At 37.5% G+C, this 23,461-nt stretch overlaps 3 protein-coding genes across 7 annotated transcripts; all 3 read left to right on the top strand.

Moving 5' to 3' along the window:
- The first annotated feature begins 69 nt into the window (after positions 1–69).
- slc6a22.2 (solute carrier family 6 member 22, tandem duplicate 2) lies at positions 70–6,185 on the top strand. Of its 2 annotated transcripts, none has more exons than XM_029827252.1 (14): positions 70–2,093; positions 2,211–2,345; positions 2,560–2,700; positions 2,787–2,865; positions 2,938–3,070; positions 3,166–3,300; positions 3,470–3,573; positions 3,667–3,791; positions 3,887–3,999; positions 4,264–4,401; positions 4,491–4,593; positions 5,019–5,119; positions 5,360–5,530; positions 5,950–6,185. In XM_029827252.1, the coding sequence occupies exons 1-14, from the start codon at positions 1,898–1,900 to the stop codon at positions 6,085–6,087; spliced, it is 1,812 nt and encodes a 603-aa protein (XP_029683112.1). In that variant the 5' UTR covers positions 70–1,897; the 3' UTR covers positions 6,088–6,185. The 2 variants fall into 2 exon arrangements, with proteins under 2 accessions (XP_029683112.1, XP_029683113.1); XM_029827253.1 differs by having other exon boundaries at positions 70–1,314.
- A 1,826-nt stretch (positions 6,186–8,011) lies between these two features.
- LOC101075497 (sodium- and chloride-dependent GABA transporter 2-like) lies at positions 8,012–13,684 on the top strand. 4 transcript variants are annotated; one of them, XM_029827246.1, is made up of 15 exons: positions 8,012–8,277; positions 9,225–9,426; positions 9,575–9,709; positions 9,849–9,989; positions 10,076–10,154; positions 10,226–10,358; positions 10,460–10,594; positions 11,057–11,160; positions 11,254–11,378; positions 11,474–11,586; positions 11,732–11,869; positions 11,958–12,060; positions 12,311–12,411; positions 12,671–12,841; positions 13,245–13,684. In XM_029827246.1, exons 1-15 carry the CDS (start codon positions 8,254–8,256, stop codon positions 13,431–13,433), a joined length of 1,893 nt encoding a protein of 630 aa, XP_029683106.1. In that variant the 5' UTR covers positions 8,012–8,253; the 3' UTR covers positions 13,434–13,684. The 4 variants fall into 4 exon arrangements, with proteins under 4 accessions (XP_029683106.1, XP_003978899.2, XP_029683107.1 ...); XM_003978850.2 differs by lacking the exon at positions 8,012–8,277 and adding an exon at positions 8,557–9,147; XM_029827247.1 differs by lacking the exon at positions 8,012–8,277 and adding an exon at positions 8,557–8,806.
- Positions 13,685–18,354: 4,670 nt separating this feature from the next.
- LOC101079163 (green-sensitive opsin) lies at positions 18,355–23,293 on the top strand. Its single transcript, XM_029826028.1, has 7 exons — positions 18,355–18,676; positions 19,232–19,238; positions 20,743–20,777; positions 20,886–21,054; positions 21,244–21,409; positions 21,507–21,746; positions 22,902–23,293. The coding sequence occupies exons 1-7, from the start codon at positions 18,355–18,357 to the stop codon at positions 22,998–23,000; spliced, it is 1,038 nt and encodes a 345-aa protein (XP_029681888.1). The 3' UTR covers positions 23,001–23,293.
- The last annotated feature ends 168 nt before the right edge of the window (positions 23,294–23,461 follow it).

Here is a 23,461-nt window from a genome sequence, read left to right on the forward strand (position 1 = left end):
ATTTATTTTATTTTCCCTGCATATAATTATAGTTTATATAACTATATCAATAACAAGGGATGCATTCATTAAGAATGTTGATGTCACTCAGTTCACATTTAGCAGATCATTAATTACTAGTATATGTAATGGAGAACAATTGAAGTTGGATATCAGAATTAATGTGTAGCATATTACGCTGAAATCACATTTAGTGGAAAAGCTGACATCACACATTACTGTCAAATTTTAAAGAACTTTGAAAATGTCATAATATCACTGTAAAGAGAGGAGAGCTGTGGAGGTGAGTATGAAGAGTTCTACTGGATGCTGCTGCTGCTGCAAGACATCACACATGTGGAGCAATGAGCACTCAAGTATGACAGGAGAGGGTGCATCATGAATGGTGCCCAGCTTTTTAACAAACCAAGCTAATGTCTGCAAAGATTTTCTCAAGGTGCTTGGGTGTTTAGATGAGAAAACAGATAAGTAATCTAAATGTCACTAACATCATGCAAGTGCACATCATGAGGGAGGAGCACTAGCACTTGGTCATAGACTGTGAAATCTTGAATTTTAAGAAAGCCAGCTCTGATTAATATTTAAAACTTAAGTAAACTACAATTGTCCTATGTATAAGTAGCAGCAACAAAGCAAGAGGCTAATGAACACTTTAATTCACATTAGACTATGGCTAGATACATGTTTCCTTGCATGCATAACACTAATAGAATAACAATAACTAATAACATGTCTGTATAGTGCACACCTTTATCTTTAGTCTCTTCTTTCCTTCTTTTCCTTACTTGGCTTTTATTTTCCATCCTTCATCTGTCCAATTGGCACTCCAGAATCAACTGATTCGAATCAACTGATTAGTCATGTTCATCCAAGATGTTGTTGGGTTTGAGTATGGGTTGCTTACACCCATAAGTGGATATGGAAATAAGTGGTAATGAGCTTATTAACCTTAACCTTTTCGTTGGATCTCGTGTGCCTTGAACTAAACAAAATGAGATCAAAAGTAATTTCTTCCCCTCTCGTTCGCATTGCGCTCCTACATGGATTGTCAACATTGCCTATATCAAAACCCACCACTGAGAAGGATGATATCAGAGGTATTACATTACCTCTTTGAGAGAAAGAGAGTGTGTTTGTGTGTGTGTGCTGGCTGGTTTCAGTTGGTTCGAAAGGAAATACTGGTTTTGTTGGTCTCAGTAACCACTCCTTACAGAAACCCATTTCTTTCCTGGACTTGTTAATGGAGAGCTGCTGGTGTTCTTTGAGACAACTGCGGCAGAGACTGTGGCAGGAAAAATTCCCATCAGACACAAGGTAACTGATTGCTGTTTTTATATGACTTTTTCTTGCATGTAACTTTGTTTTAGGTTTTATTTAGACTTCAGATTGTAAAGCTATTATTGGCCTTCTTAAAATGAGAGTTTGATCATCAGTTTTTGTTTTGATAATATAGAAATTATAAATATCTGTCCCCTGACTTTCAGGAGAGCTTAGAGATGCCATAGAGCTCAGAACCACCTTTCATTACAGATGGAGTTCAATTGCAATTACAAAACAGTCTCGCTAAGGCCCCGCTTTCCATCACATTCTGCAGCTTGAAGATTAAATGTATTGTACTTCAGTGAATTATCTACTCTATTTTAAAAGTGAAAATAGGACGGATTAGAGGGTGCCACTGGTTGTATTTTGTCTTGTCATGGGATATAGTATGATGTTTAATTTGTAGCTAAGAAGACTGAAGGGTTTTAGGTACACTTGTAGGTATGCTAGTATCTAAAACTCTTACATCCACTACAACCATGTTTCACTCTACTTGCTAAGCCTAGCTACTACCTAGCCTTTGCATAATCAATAAACTTCATTACATACATGCGGTCTTTTTATAATCAAGGTTAAAATGGACCTAAGATCAAACTCACGGGTGCAGATAAACCAAACAAATGCGGTGACCAGACCAGGGCACATTAATGGGAACCCTACAGGGAGAGAGGAATGGGGCAGTAAGATTGAGTTCATTCTTGCTGTAGCTGGACATATTGTTGGCCTGGGAAATGTCTGGAGGTTTCCATACCTTTGCTACAAAAACGGAGGAGGTAATGTAGAAGGCTTTCAAAATGCACTGTGTTCTCACAAAACTATATTGTCAAATATGGAGTTTAAAAATATCATTGTTTGTACTTCTAGTCAGTAATTTTAACTTTATTTTCTAGGGGTTTTCTTTATACCATATGTTTTATTTTTGTTCACCTGTGGTATCCCAATCTTCTTCATGGAAACATCTTTGGGTCAGTACACCAGTCAGGGCGGTATAACATGTTGGAGAAAAATCTGTCCTCTTTTTGAAGGTAGGACGTTTTGCATGTGAAGTTATCTCACAACATCATGAATGAAAAATTCTTAGCACTAATATCTGATGCCGCATTTATGGCAGAATGGCCTGTGATTGTCATGTTCAAAGTTTCAGGTTCGAGTTAGTTATCCTTCCTTTGATTTAATTTTGTGTATAACCTAATAACCCCATGCCTTCAAGTTCATCCATGTTTATCTGTGTCTCCACAGGCATAGGTTATGGCACCCAAGTGGTTGCTTTATACACGGGAGTGTATTACATAATTATTTTGTCATGGGCATTTCTCTACCTGTTCTCATCCTTCACGTCTGAGCTTCCGTGGACAAGCTGTCACAATAGCTGGAATACACGTGAGAAACTATTACGTTACCTTAAACCAGTCAGCGGATTAACTGCCAATCAGAATTCACAGCTGCACTTATTCCTTCCCTTACAGCTCAATGTATTGGGTACAATGACTCTGCCTCTTTGCTTTTGTATGGAAATACGACATCTTCTGTTGTAGAGTTTTGGGAGTAAGTAGAATTAAAAACAGTGTTATTAAAGGGAAGGATTTTTTAACTAAATCTTTTTCTTGATAATTACAGAAAGAGGATCTTGGGCCTGTCTCGTGGAATTGAGAAAGTTGGACATATTCGCTGGGACTTGGCTCTGTGTTTACTTCTCGCTTGGCTATTGTGTTATTTCTGTGTCTGGAATGGAGTTAAAACAACAGGAAAGGTAAAGTCTTCAAATTGTCCTTATTTTTTGTGTCCAATTAAAGGTTCTATATATTTGCAACATTTAAAGTAAAAAACACAAACCTTTTATCTCAGGTGGTTTACTTCACTGCCACATTTCCATATGTAATGCTGGCGGTACTTCTTGTCCGTGGGCTTACGTTACCAGGAGCCAAAGATGGATTGATGTACTACCTCTACCCAGAACCTTCACGCCTGGCTGATCCTGAGGTACTGCACTTTTTTCTTTTACCTTAACTGACTGCTTCAGCTGACAGGGTTGAGCTTTGCAACTCACTAGCAGTCAGTAGTATCTGCCTGTCTACCTATCAACCTACCCACTCACCCACCCACCCACCTACTAGTGATGTAAACCTGTCCATAAACTTGTCTATAAAAGGTGTGGATGGATGCTGGCAGCCAAATTTTCTACTCTTATGGAGTATGCACTGGAGCCCTCACATCTTTAGGAAGTTATAACAAATACAACAACAACTGCTACAGGTTTGTGTTTGTTATTCTACTTTTCAGTTCAGTCATTTTCTTTTATCTCAAATTGTACATGGATGTAATTTTTATGCTGGTCTTTCTTCACAGAGACTCAATTTACCTGTGCCTGTTAAACAGCCTAACAAGTTTCGTAGCTGGTTTTGCCATTTTTTCTGTCCTCGGGTTTATGGCCAAGGAGCAAGGGGTGGATATATCAGTGGTGACTGAATCAGGTGGGTGGAAGTTTATAATACTTGACAGATAGTCTTTAGTACACTGTACACTGATTGTTTATTTATTTAATTTTTATTGCCCTGTGCGCTTTCAGGTCCAGGATTGGCATTCATTGCTTTCCCTCGTGCAGTAGCTCTGATGCCAATTCCACAGCTGTGGGCAATTTTCTTCTTCCTAATGATCATATTTCTAGGATTAGACAGTGAGGTAAGGCCAAGTTAGAAAGATACACTTTAATGACTCGAGTTCCGTAAATACAAGCAAATACCTAACGAGATCCTGGTTCTACTCTGTAGGATGAAGGCAGGATTTGTGACTATGGTTTTATATTCTCATTTGAGTTCGGTGACTTTTATACCAGAACAATACTCAGAACACACTGATTTTAGATCCAAGGTGGCATCTTTTGTTTGTGCCTCTATGTTCTGGTCCTGCGTTGAACAGTAACAACAATATCCTCAATTTCTACAGTTTGTCTTCCAAGAGACGTTGGTTACCACCATCTCCGACATGTTTCCTGACTTCTTTCAAAATAGTTGCCGTCGAAAAATTTTACTACTGGCAATTTCTACAGGAAGTTTTCTCATTGGCCTTCTAATGGTCACAGAGGTGAGTGGCAAAATCAAACCAGTTACATACATGGATGCGTTATAGCCACAACCTGAAACATGAATCTGTCTCTGTCATCTCACCTGCAGGGAGGTCTTTATATCTTTCAGCTGTTTGACTACTATGCCTGCAGTGGCATGACACTCCTCTTTTTTGCCATTTTTCAGTCAGTTTGCATTGGATGGGTCTATGGTATGGAAAATAGAACAACATTTCTGATGGTTGCATCTGAAAACAATTCAAAGCATCAAGGCAGACAGTACTGTAATGGAGAAGTTACACATATATGGATGGAATGCTCAATTTAAGCCATGATGGCTGAACATTTGCAGTTGCTGCAAGAGTCACACTTTTACACATATTTTTATTCATGATAATTTATTTTTTTCTGTAATTTACAATTTGAATAATTTGCCACCACAGTGATGAGAGGCTGCATCACTGTGGCTACCTTAATTCCAACCACAGACCTCATGTTTAACAATCATGGGCATTTTCAAATTCTTTTAAATGTTACATTTAATGCTACTCATGATTAATAACAAACCAGTATATATTTCATTTTTTCTGAATTTTTATTTTTCTGAAAAATACCAACTCTGATGTAATTGTTTCAGGTGCTAATCGTCTGTATGATAATATACAGGACATGATTGGATATCGGCCATGGCCTTACATAAAGTATTGTTGGCAGTACGTTACACCAGCTGTCTGCACTGTAAGTACAGGAAAACTAGCATGACAGAGCATGTGTTAATTGTTAGCAAGCAAACTACCACTCCTGATGGAACTCCCTGTTTCAATTCTGTGGAAGGTGGTAGGAGTACTGGTGAACTCAAGAATATTGTACCTCAAAGCTGTTTCATTTCTTTCTAATTTCTCATGAAGTGCATCATAAATTGCACTGCGTGTCAAATAACAGTGTGAATTTTTCCAATATTTATCTTCTGTCTTCTAGTGCACCTTTGTATTCTTCTTGGTCAGATACACTCCGCTCAAATTCAATAATGCGTATGAATACCCGTGGTGGGGCTACGCCATTGGTGGATTCTTTACTTTCTCCTCAACACTTATGATTCCTATATGGATGCTTTATTTTCTGAGCATCACTCCAGGAACATTAATGGAGGTAATGTTACATGTTGTTGGAATCCATCCATTCATTCAATGATCAACTTTCTAACCCCTAGATTTCTACTCAGCATTAACATTTAGGTGAAACATTTAATATCTAAATTTAAACAGTCTTTTCATCTATTTTTTAAAACATTCTTTTAAAAGAAATGTGACAATCTGATGTTATTTTCAGTGTGACCCACTTTACTAATGGCACTTCATAACTTTTAGTCAAACTACGATTCATATTTTCAGCAAATCTGGTTCTATGTAGGTTTTGCTATGGTAGTAGGTTGTCATTGGTAATGAAGCAATTATTTAAAATAAGTGGAATAATTGTTGTTGTAGAAGGTTTAAAAAGTTTGTATTATGGGTAAATGCATTTATATTTGGGCAGCTTTATATTCACAGTTCACCATTTTCTTCACACAGAGGCTGAAGATTCTCTGCATGCCAGCAAAGGAATTAAGGGTTGCCCCAAAGAAGACAGTTTTAAATAAAGAATCATTTAATACTTTCACAGACTTTTACACATTACGCACCACACAGCAAAACCTGACAGAACTCTGAAGATGACACTTAAGTTATACTGCAAGCAAATTATACTTCAAGGAAAACAAACATTGTAGTAGTGTAAATTATTATATATATAATTATGAAAGGTTCTCTCTGTACCCTATATATATATATATATATATATATATATATATATATAAAATTTACACTACTACAATGTTTGTTTTCCTTGAAGTATAATTTGATATATACTGTATGTGTATATATATATATATATATGTATATATATATATATATACTGTATATATATGTGTGTGTGTGTGAAAAATAATAAAGTGATTGATTGATTGGATTGTAGAGTGCACAATAAAAAAAGACAAGATCAACATTTTCAAAAAAATATTCCTTTTTCAAAATTTTTGTTATTTTAGTTTGTATAGCTTCCAACTAAATGATAACTTGGTCCTCTAACATTGTAAATAAATTAAAATTCAGCAGGAAAATATCAATGATTGTAATGCTTCATACTTTTTGGAATATAATCTGCATTGCCGGTTGTGGTTAGCATTTGTGTACCGTAATTGCTAAATGTGCTAACAATAGTGGTCTATAGCTGTTTATGACTAACATCCATGGTCATGTATTGTTCCCCCATAAATGTACATCTATACTAATTGATGCTACAGCACATATTCCAATGAGCCATTGTGGTCATTGCTACTGCACATAGAGGGTTACATAATCTGTAAATACCGCAGAAATTAACAAAAACGTTTCAGTATATGCGCTGGGTCAGCAATTTTAATTGAAATGAATGGATGGCTATCTTGGTGTATTGGGGGCATAGTGTGTCCCTGGCATTAGGACTTCATGAAGGACTACAAGCTTTTCTTTTTTGAACCATTCACTTAAAATCTAACCATGGTTGACCAATCTGCCCATTAATCTCCAAATCATTATGCATAATTTGGCTTTTCCTGGGCTACATGAAGTCCCTTAATGAGGCAGCTAACAAGATGATTGGATAACATGATAACATGCTCACACTTAATTTGCTGATGTGAATTTGAATGTATTTTGTCAAATTAAATGAGATAGATTTTTTTTTTAAGTTATCTTTTATTTAATACTCATTTTTCTTTGTCCAAAATTTTCTGAAGACATAGAAAGCCCTGAAAGTTCTCTACTTCATTGTTGCCTGCCTGGCTTGTTGAGAGACACTTAATTTCTGCAGCAAAATCTACTGTATTAGTTTGCCTTTACGAAAAATAAAGAGTAGGGAACCAGGATTACCTCTACTTTCAGAAATCAAAAATAAAAGGCAATTTTTAAATGACTTAACAAAGATTTAAGAGGTCCACCAAAACTATGCTATGTGAGTTTAAGGCCTTGTTAGGATTCTACATGCATATTGCATTATCTGCGACCGGCGCAGAGATGTGTCAGACACCTCACAAATAGAGGGACCACATATCCTACACAGACACACTTTCTTATTAAATCGAAAGTGATTTGCTATAAATATAAGTCATGAATGTTGCCCTTCTTTGCTCGTTTGGATCTAAACTCAAGGACTTGCACAAAGAGGCAGACATCAATGCACTGAAAATGCTGCACCCTCTACCGTTTAAGCAGAAAGCTGCATAACGAACCAGACAACAGTCAGCAGAAGCATAAATGATGAATTATATCTACATAGGAAATACATTCATGTTACTGACTGGCCATGTAGGAGAATGAGGCCCTACTGCCATTTCATATAATTCACCACCGAGACAATGACTATAATGACTATACTAACTAACAGCTATATCCAGTGATTTTCTATTCCTGTCTCTGATCCCTTCATATCTAAGGCCCCATGAAAAATAATTGTTAATTTTAACTTGAATTTTTCTTGCTATGGCATTTGTACATATTGGCGAAAACGGTCTCTAAGAGATATTTCTGCCAATTTTGGACCTATAGGAATGAATGGGAAAGGCCATGAGTTTACAATTTTTCTTCCATGATCCCCCCATGCCTAATTTCTCACAAACTAAGATCAACCAGCAACTCTAATATTCAAAGGATCAAAGATGCTTTGCCATTTCATCCTTCAATGTTTAAATGTCAAAGGAGCTTTGATTTATTGTAACATATTATATTAAAACCATTCGTTGTACTAAACCTGCCCCTCTATAGACTTATATCAAATACGTTTAACAACTGTCAGAAACTATGGAAGAAAACCCAAAGCACAAGGTAAGATATTAACAAAAAGCCAGCTGATTCTGTGCACAACACATTTTACTCAATCATGGTATTTCAGAGGATAGAAAGATGTATGGTGTATTCGTTTTACACGCACACACACACACACGCACACACACACATTGGTGATGTATTACTGTGGTCATCAATTGCGTGACTCTCCTGACTTGAGTCTTTATTGAACAACCAATCACATTGCAGATTTCAGGCAATTTTTTGGCTGTATTAGGACAAATATCCAATAACAAGGCGATATGCATACAACCTTACAGGCGAAGGGTGCCCATAAACAGACACCACATGCATGCATGCCTGCATACTTATAATAATGGAAAATGACTATTGTCTGGACTGTAGTAAAATTGGCGATACAGAACAGGGGGGTAGGGTCCTGCTGAGGCCCATCCTTGTTCTCAAGATTTCACATTAGCGGTGTTGCAGACAATCTGTAGGCTGGAGTACAGTTCTTCAGTGGATTGTTCAAATCTGTTTTAAAATATTGGCGAAAGGACAGAGTTACGTGAGTGGCTGTATTTAGTCCTGTCCTGTACTATACAGGTTGTAGTATCCCGTGTTAGTTTCTAGTTACCCCCACCACGAGAAGACTGAATGTATTCAGGTACACTTGAAGGTATGCTATTGTCTAAAACCTGCATCCAATGAAGGTCTTACTGGACCTGTCAGCCGACCACTGATATATTTGGACGATAAAAGTCTCTCCAGAATCTGGAATATCACCAAAATTTAATTATCTATTCCTTGGCTCATTATCATTTACTGAATTTTTCAAAAAAATTTGTTCATAAATTCAAGTAATTTTGTTTACAAAGCAGCAAGCACCGGACAACGCATACCCTCGATGTATGTCAATACAAACTAGCTAGCCTTTGCACATACCCTGAACAGTATGACAGACTGATTTTCTGTTTTTAATCAAGGTTAAAATGGACCTACGTTCAGACTCACACATCCTGATGAGTCCAAAGAATGTGTTGACCAGACCAGGGCACATTAGCATGAACCCTAAAGAGAGGGGCAAGTGGGACAGTAAGCTTGAGTTCATACTTACTGTAGCTGGACACATCATTGGCCTGGGAAATGTCTGGAGGTTTCCATACCTTTGCTACAAAAATGGAGGAGGTAATGAAGAAACTGAACACATTTCCTGACCAAATATGGACAGTTTAATGTAACACGCAAACCCCTTTGTCAAGCCAGTTACCTCTTCCTCATCATTGTTTGTACTTCCAGTCAATGCCGATGTAGTAATTGTAACTTTATTTTCTAGGGGTTTTCTTTATACCATATGTTTTATTTTTGTTCACCTGCGGTATCCCAGTCTTCTTCATGGAAACATCTTTGGGCCAGTACACCAGTCAGGGTGGTATAACATGTTGGAGAAAAATCTGTCCTCTTTTTGAAGGTAGGACTTTGCATGTGAAATTTTCTCACATCTTGAATGTAAAATTCTCAGCACATTTATGGCAGAATGTCCTGTAATAATCTGATCCCTCTGGGTTCACCCATGTTAAACTGAAGAGTTCATCTCTGTGTCTCCACAGGCATAGGTTATGGGGGCCAAATGATTGCTTTATACGTCGGAGTGTATTACATAATTATTTTGTCATGGGCATTTCTCTACCTGTTCTCATCCTTCTCGTCTGAGCTTCCGTGGACAAATTGTCACAATAGCTGGAATACACGTGAGAAACTATTACGTTACCTTAAACCAGTCAGCGGATTAACTGCCAATCAGAATTCACAGCTGCACTTATTCCTTCCCTTACAGCTCAATGTATTGGGTACAATGACTCTGCCTCTTTGCTTTTGTCTGGAAATACGACATCTTCTGTTGTAGAGTTTTGGGAGTAAGTAGAATTAAAAACAGTGTTATTAAAGGGAAGGGTTTTTTGTTCAATCTTTTTCTTGATAATTACAGAAGAAGGGTCTTGCGCTTGTCTAGTGGAATTGAGGAAATTGGACATATTCACTGGGACTTGGCTCTTTGTTTGCTTCTTGCCTGGATATTGTGTTTTTTATGTATCGCAAATGGAGTTAAGTTAACAGGAAAGGTAAAGTCATTGTAATTTTCAGTGTTTTTGAGTCTAATTCTCTTTAAATGAACTCAATATTTGCTATATTAAAGGTTTAAATTACAAACCTTTTATCTCAGGTGGTCTACTTCACTGCCACATTTCCATATGTAATGCTGGTGGTGCTCCTTGTCCGTGGGCTTACGTTACCAGGAGCCAAAGATGGATTGATGTACTACCTCTACCCAAAACCTTCACGCCTGGCTGATCCTGAGGTACTGTTTTGTTTTTCTTTTAACTTAACCGACCAGCTGACAGGGTTGAGCTTTCCAACTCACTAGCAGTCAGTAGTATCTGCCTGTCTACCTACCAACCTGCCCACTCACCCACCCGCCCACCTACTTGTGATGTGAACCTGTCCAAAAAATGAATGGATGGATGCTGGCAGCCAAATTTTCTTTTTTTCTTTGATTTACATTAACCTACTGTTTCAGGTAGGTGAATAGAGTTCAGCTTTGCTGTGAAACTTATTTTAACTTGTCAATTAGTTCAGTTAGCATTAAATTCAGTTTATAAAAATAAACGTTAAACACACAACAAAATCTATCAGTTATTATCAGGTAATGTTTTTTTTCTGATAGTATCAGTACCTATCAGGGTATAACTTGAGTTTCATTCAGGACACTACCAGTCAGAATTGTCTCTAACTCCATAATAGTAACATCCTTATTTCTTAGGTGTGGATGGACGCTGGCAGCCAAATTTTCTACTCTTATGGAGTATGCACTGGAGTTCTCATATCTTTAGGAAGTTATAACAAATACGACAACAACTGCTACAGGTTTGTGTTTGTTATTCTACTTTTCAGTTCAGTCATTTTCTTTTATCTCAAATTGTACATGGATGTAACTTTTATGCCTGTCTTTCTTCACAGAGACTCAATTTACCTGTGCCTGTTAAACAGCCTAACAAGTTTTCTAGCTGGTTTTGCCATTTTTTCTGTCCTCGGGTTTATGGCCAAGGAGCAAGGGGTGGATATATCAGTGGTGACTGAATCAGGTGGGTGGGAGTTTATAATACTTGACAGATAGTCTTTAGTACACTGTACACTGATTGTTTATTTATTTAATTTTTATTGCCCTGTGCGCTTTCAGGTCCAGGATTGGCATTCATTGCTTTCCCTCGCGCAGTAGCTCTGATGCCAATTCCACAGCTGTGGGCAATTTTCTTCTTCCTAATGATCATATTTCTAGGATTAGACAGTGAGGTAAGGCCAAGGTAGAAAGATACAATTTAATGACTCTGTTACTGTTCTGTAAATGCAATCAAATCCCTCATGAGATCCTGGTTCTACTTCTTGAATGAAGGTATGATTTGTGACTATATAACAACAATATCCTCAATTTCTACAGTTTGTCTACCAAGAGACATTGGTTACCACCATCTCCGACATGTTTCCTGACTTCTTTCAAAACAGTTACCGTCGAAAAATTTTACTACTGGCAATTTCTGCGGGAAGTTTTTTCATTGGCCTTCTGATGGTCACAGACGTGAGCAGCAAAATCAAACCAGTTACAATATGGATGCGTTATAGCCACAACCTGAAACATGAATCTGTCTCTGTCATCTCACCTGCAGGGAGGTCTTTATATCTTTCAGCTGTTTGACTACTACTCCTGCAGTGGCATGACACTCCTGCTTTTTGCCATTTTTCAGTCAGTTTGCATTGGATGGGTCTATGGTATGGAAAATAGAACATTTCTGATGGTTGCATCTGAGTCATGTTGCCACTTATGGCAATTTTTTTAAAAACTGTTATTTACATTAAGAGGCTACAGCAGCATGACAGTTCTTTTATTTTACCTAAATATAAAATCTGTCATGCTTCACTATACACCATTAAATTTGCTGAAATCATGTATTTGTATTATCATATTATTCTCAGTTTCAGAAAAATACAAACTCTGATATAATCACTTCTTGTTGTCCAGGTGCTAATCGTCTGTATGATAATATACAGGACATGATTGGATATCGGCCGTGTCCTTTCATAAAATATTGTTGGCAGTACGTTACACCAGCTGTCTGCACTGTAAGTACAGGAAATACAACATGACAGAGCATGTGTTAATTGTTAGCAATGGTATCTGAGAGCTGCCAGACATTTTTGTCAGGAAGGTCCTATCTCTTTGAAAGGCGCCAGCATCACTGGTCAACTGAAGAATATTGTACCTCAAGGCTGTTTCATTTCAGTTAACTTTAGAAGAAACTAGTTCTAACTTCCTGTATGAGTGTCATAAGTCACAGTGTGTCTGAGTTTTCTCCAGTAAATCAGTTCTGTGTTCTTCTAGTGCACATTTCTATTCTCCTTGGTCAAATACACTCCGCTCAAATTCAATAACACCTATGAATACCCGTGGTGGGGCTACGCCATTGGTTGGTTCTTCACTCTCTCCTCAACACTTATGATTCCAATGTGGATGCTGTATTTCCTGATCATCACCCCAGGAACATTAATGGAGGTAAAATTACATATTGCTGAAATATATTAGAATATAAAATATTCTGTTGAGTTGGATTGTTTACTCATTACCTGCACCAAGGAGCTTATGTGACAGTCGGTGTTTGCCTTTCTGTTAGCACTATAACTCAAAACGTTATGAACAAATTTTATGAACAGTCTAAAGTTTAAAAGCCTGCAAATAATTACAAACACATCCAAAGTCCAGAACAAAAGCCATGAATCCAAAATCGGACTCCTTTTTGCAAAGGACTTTTTTTGAGTACTTTGAGTTGGTGGTGTTGTAATTTCAATCAGTAGAAATGCAATCATTTGCAGTTGTAGGTTTAAAAAGTTTCCATTATGAGTAAATGCATTTCTAATTTGTCAGTTATCCAATCAATGTTGACCTTTTTTCCCTACAGAGGCTGAGAATCCTCTGCACGCCATCAAAGGATTTAAGGGTTCCAACAACAAAAACAATTTCCATCGATCCACCATCTTCTAACTGCTCCTTGCGGCGGATGAGTCATTGCCGATCCAAGGAGCCAACTAGCTCATCACAGGGCCAACAAAGGAAGCCATACAGCCATTCACGCCTCAGGTCAATTTAAATATGCCAATTTACCTATTCCCTTATCTTTGAAATATGGGAAGAAGCCAGAGTGCCCAAAGTGATTTTACACACACAGGGTGAACAGTAAAAATGCACAGGAAAGTCCGTAGTTACAAACCTTTTGCTGGTGGCCTGAATTTCAGACTTTCATAGACTTTTGCACATTGCACTGACTCTTAAATTACACCCAAGGAAAACAGAAGCAGTGTGCTGTAAATTGTGAGAGGTGCTCTGTTGTCAAATAAAATATTGTACATAATATATGCTTCCATTGTGAATGGTTTCAGTAAAAGCTAGATTAACCCATATAAAGATTAATCTAGATTTTAAAATGTTTAAAACTTGCTGGATTTTCTAATAGAAATAGAATTACTTCAGTCTTGATCAAAGATTTATCTTAATCTCACATGATAAAGCAAGTTCAATGCCTCTGGGCCCAGTTTCCTAGAGACATAGAGCTTGCAGTTCATTTCCGATCTCTCATTCTGATGCTCCTTTGATTACATAATGATAGTTCTAAGTTAAGAAAAAATGAATCTAGTTCAAAAATGGGAATTTGCTAAATCTAAAGTTAGAAACAGTGTCAAATAACAAAGTCATTAAATCAAAAAACAAAAAGTTGACAAACTTAATTCCCTAAAACCTTATTTGCAATTGCTAAGAGGATTTATTGGAGGATGAATTTTAACAAGTCTGAATAAGTGCAGAACTTGAAAGAAGTTATTTTAATTTAGCTACATGTGCTTTTAAGGAGGAAATAATCTAGAGATGCACTGGGAAAAATAATCTCTTAATGTACGTGGTGTCATATGTTCTGACCCTAATTTCCTTGTTTTACAGCGAACTATAGAGGCACTATATAAATATATCTGAATGTAATCAAAGTGTGACCTATTTATGAAACACAGCAAACAGGAAAAGATTATTTAATAGTAGAAATCTGGAAACGTTTCACTTTTAATCATAAATTATAACATTTTTCATCTTCAATAGGGTTAGAAGTAATGACTGCAATAAGGAAATAAGTGAAAAACCAAAATGGCATCATGTTAGTTGTCATATCAGATGAACGATCTAACTGACTATTCTGATTATATAAACTTCAACAATACATAATTACAAGTAATAGTCTTTATAATATTTTGCTTCTGAGAGATACATTTTACATCCACAAGATGTTTTCCAAATTCCTACCTACATTTAAAATGATCATGGAAGAATTACATTTTTATATGGCCACTTTGATGTCAAAAAAGAAAAGTGACCGCACACTGCTACATTTTAGGCATTTAAAAACCAAACCAAACAAAAACATTGTTTCCTGGAGTTTTACCACACGGTGGCGCTGTAGCGCTCTGATTAAATATATCGCGTGCGCGAAGCCACATCGGAGTCCTCACATCAGCGGACACTGACTGGAATCCAATAGTTGTGAGACATCTCCCTCTCTCTTCCCTAAGTTCCCCATCTCTTTCCCCACAAAGCCTGTTCAGCGTGCCTTTCAGTTGTTTTCTATGAGTTGGTTTTATTGGTCTTTAATTGTTGCAGCTGTAATATTGCTAAGGCTGCTATCTTGGCCAGGCTTCTCGTGAAAAGGAGGTCACTACATCTCTAAGGGACAGACCTGGTTAGATAAATGCTGAATAATTAAAAGGCTAATAATAAAATAAAAATACTACAAGCAGTTCATTCCATCCATATATTATGACTTAGACTTGATATATAAGGTTACATAACAGTAGTGGAAATAAAGGTCAAAGTCCTTCCAGAATCCAGAACATCATCAAAATTCAATCCGCTCCTCCTTGGCCCATTATCAATATTTCCTGAAAATGTAATTAAAGCTTATTTAAAACGTTTTTAGTAATTTTGCTAATACTGGTGAAGGTAATAATAATACATACATACATAAATAATCAGTGTGATCAAACTGCAGGAAAGACAAAACACTGTGCAACAATTGACCACCAGAGGGCGTTAAAGTGCGAAATTCTGCTTTTGCTGTTTCTTCGCGATCCCTGGGTTAAATTCTGGCTTGAAAAGTACCCCCTTAAAATGGGGCTTTTGATCTGGGTGGGATTCTCCTGATTGAAAAAAGGTTTACTTTTTTAATAATAAATCATTTCATGCAACTGTTGCCACCAAGACCATGTGTCAGGGCAGGAAAAGGGGTTGGATATTCAACATTAATCCCAAGTCAACACACTGACCTAATTCTGGAAGTTTACACTGTTTAAAATTGTCCAATCTGAAAATATCCTCCATGAATTTCTGTATATTATTTTAACAGCTCCTTCAGAATGTTCTCTGTTTTATAATAATGGTTAATAAACCCTCTCAATGGACTCACTATCTATCTATCTATCTATCTATCTATCTATCTATCTATCTATCTATCTATCTATCTATCTATCTATCTATCTATCTATCTATCTATCTATCTATCTATCTATCTATCTATCTTTTCCTATATTGAATACCTGCACTGTACATGATTCCTCATATAGACTCATCAATTCTCCCCTTTATGTAGATTTATTGTTTGTTACAATCTCCATAATTCAGTTACAATGTACATGCATTCATACTTATATGTTTGTATGTGTATTGTTGGATGGAATTAATCTATGAACTTGAGAAAAGGAGCACTGCTCACTGTCCGGTGATGTCCAGTCTTTGCCCTCTAAAGTCAGTATGTGATTTTTGTAATCTGTCTCAGCGTCTTTGTAAATCGAGGGAGACAGGTGTCACCTCTTTAGTGTAACCTAACACCCTGACAACCCCTGAGTTGCGTAGAAGGTGTGAATCCAATTTACAGGGATTGAAGATTAACGTAGGCCAAACTCCTCCGGTGTAACAGCTTACTCGTAGCAATTTTTGGATTTTAAGCAGATGAAGACAAGCTACTTGTCCAGGTCATCCCACCTAGAGGAAGTGAAATACTTAAAACTGTGACAGATGGTTTCCTGTCTGGGGATCCACAATATAATAGTGACAATAATATCATCATATTGGGCATTGGATCACTTTCCCTTATAAAACCTTTGTCGAATGGAAAGATCCTATTTCGGTGTGGAATTTATCATTTCAAATCTGTCCATTGTTGCTGAGCTTTTATTTATTAATTTACATGTAAGGAAGGCATATTAATGCATAAATATGCATGATTTATTTTGGGTATTTGCATGGGAGTCACAGGAATAAACAGGAAGACAGGTCGCAAGTTTCAATCTCAAATTAACCCAAAACTTATTATTGGCCGCTACTGCAAAAACCCAAAGGTATTGCGCTGTAAACGGATTAATTAATTCACGATGTTATTGTACACTTTGACGCTCAGAGGATTGAACTTTATACTATTAAAGAAGAGATTTTTTTTATTTTCAAGAGTGTACCATTTATCTCTAAATAAAGGAATATGTCAATATAAATATTTATATTTCAAAATATTTTCAGAAAATAATAAACAATCTTTTAATATTGAAAAAAATAAAACATTCAATGATCTATTTTAAATCAGGTTTTAATTCCTTACATATTTTTACATCATCTGGTCATTATATGATTAATATAATTACAACTGTGCAACTGTGTGCCAACAGTTCAGATGTATGTAATAGATTTAAGGCCAGCCAAATGACTTGAACCAGTTTCATCTCCTCATTAAAGACTGCTCCATCCTATAAAGCAATTATGTTCTCATTATCAGCGCAACCATTTGCCGGAGGAGCCGCGCCCTGAAGTCGATAATCTAATAAATGGAATAGTTTTACTAAAAGATAATTGACACTGCCTAATTTTAATAGGCTGAAGCATGACAGTAACCCTCTAAGCTGCATGGGACAAATACTGTATGTTAACAGTGTGTATTATATTAACATGACTGGTGACTTCAGATGACCTCAATATCCTTACTTTAAAAAACCATATAGTCACTGAGATCATTTGAATGGGTAACGGTGACAGTTCTTTTTTTTTTTTTTAAATGCGACCGAAAACATTAATGATGTTATAACAATTTGAAAAAAATAAAATAAATGGTTACCCTTCAGATCAAATCGAATGTCGGTCAATTAAGGAAATGAAAATACAAGTAAAAAAAATAAACACTGCTTATACAAAAATACATGTACTCAAATAATATTATTAGGTAATAATAAAAGTGGATGAGCATATTCATTTTAAAGAAAATCCAAAACTGAGTGAGGAATTCAATAATAATCATTATAATATTTTTTGGATAACTTAAATTACTTCAAACTGTACTGATTAGCAGAATTATCATTAGCAGGAGATATATGTGTATCACGATATTGTAATGTTTTAAGTACACACACGTTTGTTTTGGCGATGAAGGTCAATTGTGGCACCTGAAATCCAACTTGCTGTTACTTATTTGAGTCTGGTTTAATGTGGTCTGAGTGCTAATTAAATTATACTATTCAAACAGCCACTTCGCTTAATCCAGTTATGTTGATTTTTTTTTTTTTTTTTTACTGTAGTTTAACACATTGAATGAAACACTTAAATGTGTTCAATTTTTTTCGATTTCTGTTCGTTGACCCCACAGTGTTGTCGAAATAAAATACTGGGAAAAAAATTAAATCAAATAACACATATCAAAGTAGCAGTTTACAAACGAGAATGTCCTCTGCAGAGAGAAAAATCTCTTCATAACTTTATTCATATTGTGTGATGCTGAGCAAATTTTCATTGACCTCTTTCTACCCCTCCCTCCAAAATTCAGAGATTATATGATTATGGGATGAAAATAGGCAGATCCTCTTGGTTTATTATCTTGATCCTCTGCAAGCCTCACTTGAGGGCTTTATATACAGTTGCCATCATATTGTAAAATGCTGCGCCGACGTTTGTCTCAACCAATTCTGCACCAGCCAGCACATTCCTGACCTGCAGAAATGGAGAACGGCACAGAAGGAAGGGACTTTTACATCCCCATGAACAACAGGACAGGGCTCGTGAGGACTCCTTTCGAATATTCGCAGTATTATTTGGCAGACTCCTTTGTCTTCAAGATTTTGGGCTTGTACATGTTTTTCCTCATCTGCACTGGTTTTCCCATAAACTTCCTGACACTGCTGGTCACGGCTCAGAACAAGAAGCTCCGACAGCCACTCAACTTCATCCTGGTGAACTTGGCTGTGGCTGGACTCATCATGGTCTGCTTTGGATTCACAGTCACAATTTACTCTTGCATGATGGGATATTTTGCTTTGGGACGTATGAGCTGCACCATTTTTTTTATACAAACTTTCTTTATTGATGTTTTTCACAGATAGGGAATCAAAAACATTGGTATAGCAGTATAACAAATTTCCAATAGTAAAAAAAAAAAAAATATATATATATACATATGTATATGTATACACACATACACAGACACACATATACATACCCATATATAGAAAAATAAATAACAAAATGATAAAGGTGAAAATGAAGGAAAACCACATACGAGACTGTTCAAAAATAAATGGTTAAATAAATTAAATAAAATTAATGGGGAGGGGGTGGGGGGAGGAGGGGGGGTTGGGGCTCAGTCAGGTTCTGCTACAATGGTCAGAGAGTCGATGTGCGTGATGAAGGGCTGCCATATCTTATAAAAACTGCTCAGGGACCCTTTGAGGGAGAACCTCATTTTCTCCAGTGTAAGACACTGCAGCACATCCTGAATCCATTTATTATGGGTTGGGGGGGAAACGTGGGACCATTTTAAAAGAATAAGTCTTCGGGCAAGCAATGTAGTGAATGCAATGATCTTATTTGTGGACTTAGGCACAGTGTGTGACGAGTATCCAAAGAGGGCAGTGAGGGGTTCGAACAGGATGGTTTGACCTGTTATTTTACTAATTGTTTCAAATATTGCTGTCCAGAATTCAGATAATTTAGGGCACGACAAAAACATATGAACGAGATCGGCAGGGGCTTGCCCACATCTGTTGCATGAATCTGTTCTATCAGGATAGATTTTGGCCAGCTTGGCATTAGTGAGATAGGCTCTATGCAAAATTTTACATTGTAGAAGGCTATGCCTCGCACAAATAGAGGACGAGTGGATATTTTTTAATATCTTTTCCCATTGCTCGTCATGCAAGGGAGCTCCAAGGTCCTGGCCCCAAGCGACTCTTAGCGAAGTCAGTTGATGGGGAGACAGAGTATAAATTTGCTTGTATGTGATCCCTATGAGTCCTTTCTTCCTGGTGTTAAGGGTTAAGAATTGGTCAATAAGAGAGTTCGGGGGTCCGTTGGGAAACTGGGGAAAACAAGATTTCACAAAATGTCTTATTTGAAAAAAACGAAAGAGGTGAGAGTTTGGTAGTTTAAACTTTGCTGCCAAATTGGTAAATGAAGCAAAAACACCATTAATAAAAAGGTCATTAAGCATTGCTAGGCCCCTCTCAGACCAGGTACGAAAGGCAAGATCAGAGCATGAAGGAACGAAAAGGTGGTTACGGAATATAGGGGATAAACTTGATTGGGTGTGGAGGCCAAAAGTTTTTCTAAACTGGTTCCAAATCATCAGTGTGTTGGTTACAATTGGATTGGGGCTGACCTGTTTAACTAACAGTGGTAGTTGGGAGCATACTACAGACCAGAGGCAAAGACATGAGGAGGAAATTTCAAGCAGGGCCCATTGTGGGCATTCAGATACAGCTTTACCAGTGTTCCAGTGAAGAAGATTATTGATGTTACAAGCCCAGTAATAATAACGGAAGTCTGGGAGCGCTAAACCTCCCAGGGGTTTAGGAAGGCGGAGAGCTGAGCGACCAATTCGTGCCCGTTTATTGCACCAGAGAAAGGAACTAATCAGCTGGTCAAGTTTTGAAAAGAATGATTTCCTGATAAAGACTGGTATATGTTGAAAAAGATAGAGGAACTGAGGGAGTATTGACATTTTTATTAGGTTGGCACGGCCGATCAAAGAGAGGGGGAGAGAGGACCATCTGGCAAGGTCTGATTTGCAACGTTCGATTAATGGGATATAATTTTTGGCAAATAGTTCAGAAAATGATCTTGTCACTAAAATTCCCAAGTATTTAAAACCGTCTGAGGCCTTCCTAAAGGGTAGGAGACCTTGTGGTAAAAGGTCGGCAGCTGAATTAATTGGTATGTAGTCACTTTTTCCAAAATTGAGTTTGTAACCAGAGTATTTGCCAAATTTTTCAAAAATATCTAAAATTACAGGGAGACTGGAGGTAGGGTTGGACATGTACAGTAAAAGATCATCAGCATAAAAAGAGATTTTGTGAAGCTGTCCATGACGAGTGATACCCTCAAACCATGAGCTGCACCATTGAAGGATTCATGGCTACCCTCGGAGGTGAACTTGGATAGACCCATGAATGTCTATAGCCGAACGAGTTTTTAAAGGTTCTTGTTCCTTGAGTAGTTGCAACAGGTTTTGAGGATTGTCTGTTTTTCTCCACAGGTCAAGTCGCTTTGTGGTCTCTTGTGGTTCTGGCTATTGAGAGGTACATCGTGGTCTGCAAACCCATGGGCAGCTTCAAATTTACTGCCACTCATGCTTCAGTAGGTTGTGCATTTACCTGGATCATGGCGGGCTCCTGTGCTGTCCCACCTCTTGTTGGCTGGTCCAGGTAAGGAATCATTTTCCTGAAAACAATCATAACACCAGTTAGTACTAATATAGGTATGCTGAATTGGTAGGGTTCACCTGGTTGTCCTTCACAGTTTTTCCTCCAAAAGTGATGAAGGTCAAAGTTAATTGAGTAGTTCGGAATCAACAGTGAATTGTTTTCCCTCTGGCTCCCTTCCATATTTCACAGGTACATTCCAGAAGGAATACAGGTTTCCTGTGGCCCTGACTACTACACCCTAGCTCCTGGCTACAACAACGAGTCCTACGTCATGTACATGTTCTCCTGCCACTTTTGTGTTCCTGTCTTTATCATCTTCTTCACTTATGGAAGTCTCGTGCTGACCATCAAAGCTGTAAGCTCTTTTTTCGGTCATTTTCAGCCAAGAAACAACAACTGGTTCGATTTTATTTCCCCTCATTGATTGTCTCCTATTTCTTTGCTCTTTTTAGGCTGCAGCCCAGCAGCAGGAATCAGAGTCTACCCAGAAAGCTGAGAGGGAAGTGACCCGCATGTGCATCCTGATGGTTCTCGGTTTTCTCGTGGCCTGGACCCCATATGCCAGTTTTGCTGCCTGGATTTTCTTCAACAAGGGAGCTGCCTTCTCTGCCGTATCCATGGCCATTCCTGCCTTCTTCTCCAAGAGCTCAGCATTGTTCAATCCAATTATTTATGTTGTCATGAACAAGCAGGTCAGTCTATTTCTCTTCTGAATGATATCATTTTTATTCTACAGGAAACCACACAGTTTTTAAAAAAAAAAGTCTTGTCTAGTTAGTAAAGTCGTTTAGTTCTTTCTGTTTCTGAATACCTCAACTGATAGCTGTTTAACATGAGAATTCATATTTATGCATGTTTAAGTGGTGCAATCTATAGCTGCATTGTTATATTAAATGCGCTTCATATTAGCCATTTTATTACTAATAGTTACTAATGATTGACTAACTAATAACTAAAGATTAGTTTTACCAGATTTTGGGGGGTGGTAGATCAGTTGAGGACTGGGCTGAGAAGAGGGTTCTCGGTTCAAAACCCATTGTGGACAAAAACATGGAAAGTGTTTATGTAGGGGGAAGGTGCCAGAACACTTTCAGAGAAATGCTAAGGTACCCTTGAGCAAGGTACAGAACCCACAATTACTCACATAGGGCCCTGAGCTGCACTCGTGACACATCTAGGCATGTACCCTGCCTTCGCCCGTATTCAGCTGGCTCCAGCACCCTCCCAGTGATTCCAAAAGGGATAAAGGAGTCAAGAAAATAAAATTAAACTTTTTGGTCACATTGCTTCTAGTTAACTGCAACACATAATTTAGACCATGCCATGAAATTTTTATGCAGCTCACTCACTGTTAGGGACTGGGCTGAGAAGTGGAAGGTTGTAGTTCAAACCCTGTTGTGAATAAAACATGGAAAGGGTTCTGGTACTAGGGGGACACCTTCAGTAAGTCATGGTGTGACATCACTTTTGGATTGATCGCATCACTCAGTATCCAGCATCCCCAAATGCTTCTGCAATGAGCCAGCAACTCATTCGAGGGTGTACCCTGCCTTTGCCCATATGCAGCTTGAAAAATTGACATTGCAGGTATGTGTTTAATAATCAGTTTTTTCCCAGAGGTATTGCAGTGCATTAATTTAGACCTCAGAGGGAGGGTTTTTCGCCTCAGGGGAGAGTGCTGGAACTCATCTACTCACATTAATTATAGTGTTTGCTACCTGCAAATGTGTTAAACAGTTGCTTTGTTTTTAATGCTCATATTGCTGCTGATGTGACCAAATGTATGGATGTGGGTTATTTATTTCTAACTATGCTAAATGTATGTATGTGTCCTATGTGCATATCAGTTCCGTAACTGCATGCTCTCTACCATTGGAATGGGCGGCATGGTTGAAGATGAGACCTCGGTATCGACCAGCAAGACAGAAGTTTCCTCTGTCTCTTAGAAATATTCACTTTAGAATCCTCACTGACGTCTCCATGCTCAAAAGCATCCTTCAAATTAAAATATGCGATCGTGCCACAATTTCATCATCTCCTCTGCAGCAAATTAACATAAGTCAACATCCACATTATCCAGTTGTACATCTCTTTTATATTTCTTGTTTAAGAATAGGTCTAAATCTCAATGCTCTTGTGCCCAAGGTTTTTTGATGGTGTTGGCACTGAAATTTGGAGAAAGGGTTGTTACGGATTTACTTTTATTGTATAGTTTAAATGTTTAATCTAATGTAAATAAAACAATGCATCCTATAATTATGCGTTTGCTTCAGTTTTTCCTCCAATATCAAAGTGTCATATATATTCTATGACATATTATAATGCAAGGATCGTTAAACCGATTAGTACCGTATTTTCACGACTATAAGGCGCACCTATAACACTAAGATTTTCTCAAAACTCGACG

The sequence above is a fragment of the Takifugu rubripes genome, chromosome 19, assembly GCF_901000725.2.
Source record: "Takifugu rubripes chromosome 19, fTakRub1.2, whole genome shotgun sequence".
Taxonomy (NCBI): Eukaryota; Metazoa; Chordata; class Actinopteri; order Tetraodontiformes; family Tetraodontidae; genus Takifugu; species Takifugu rubripes.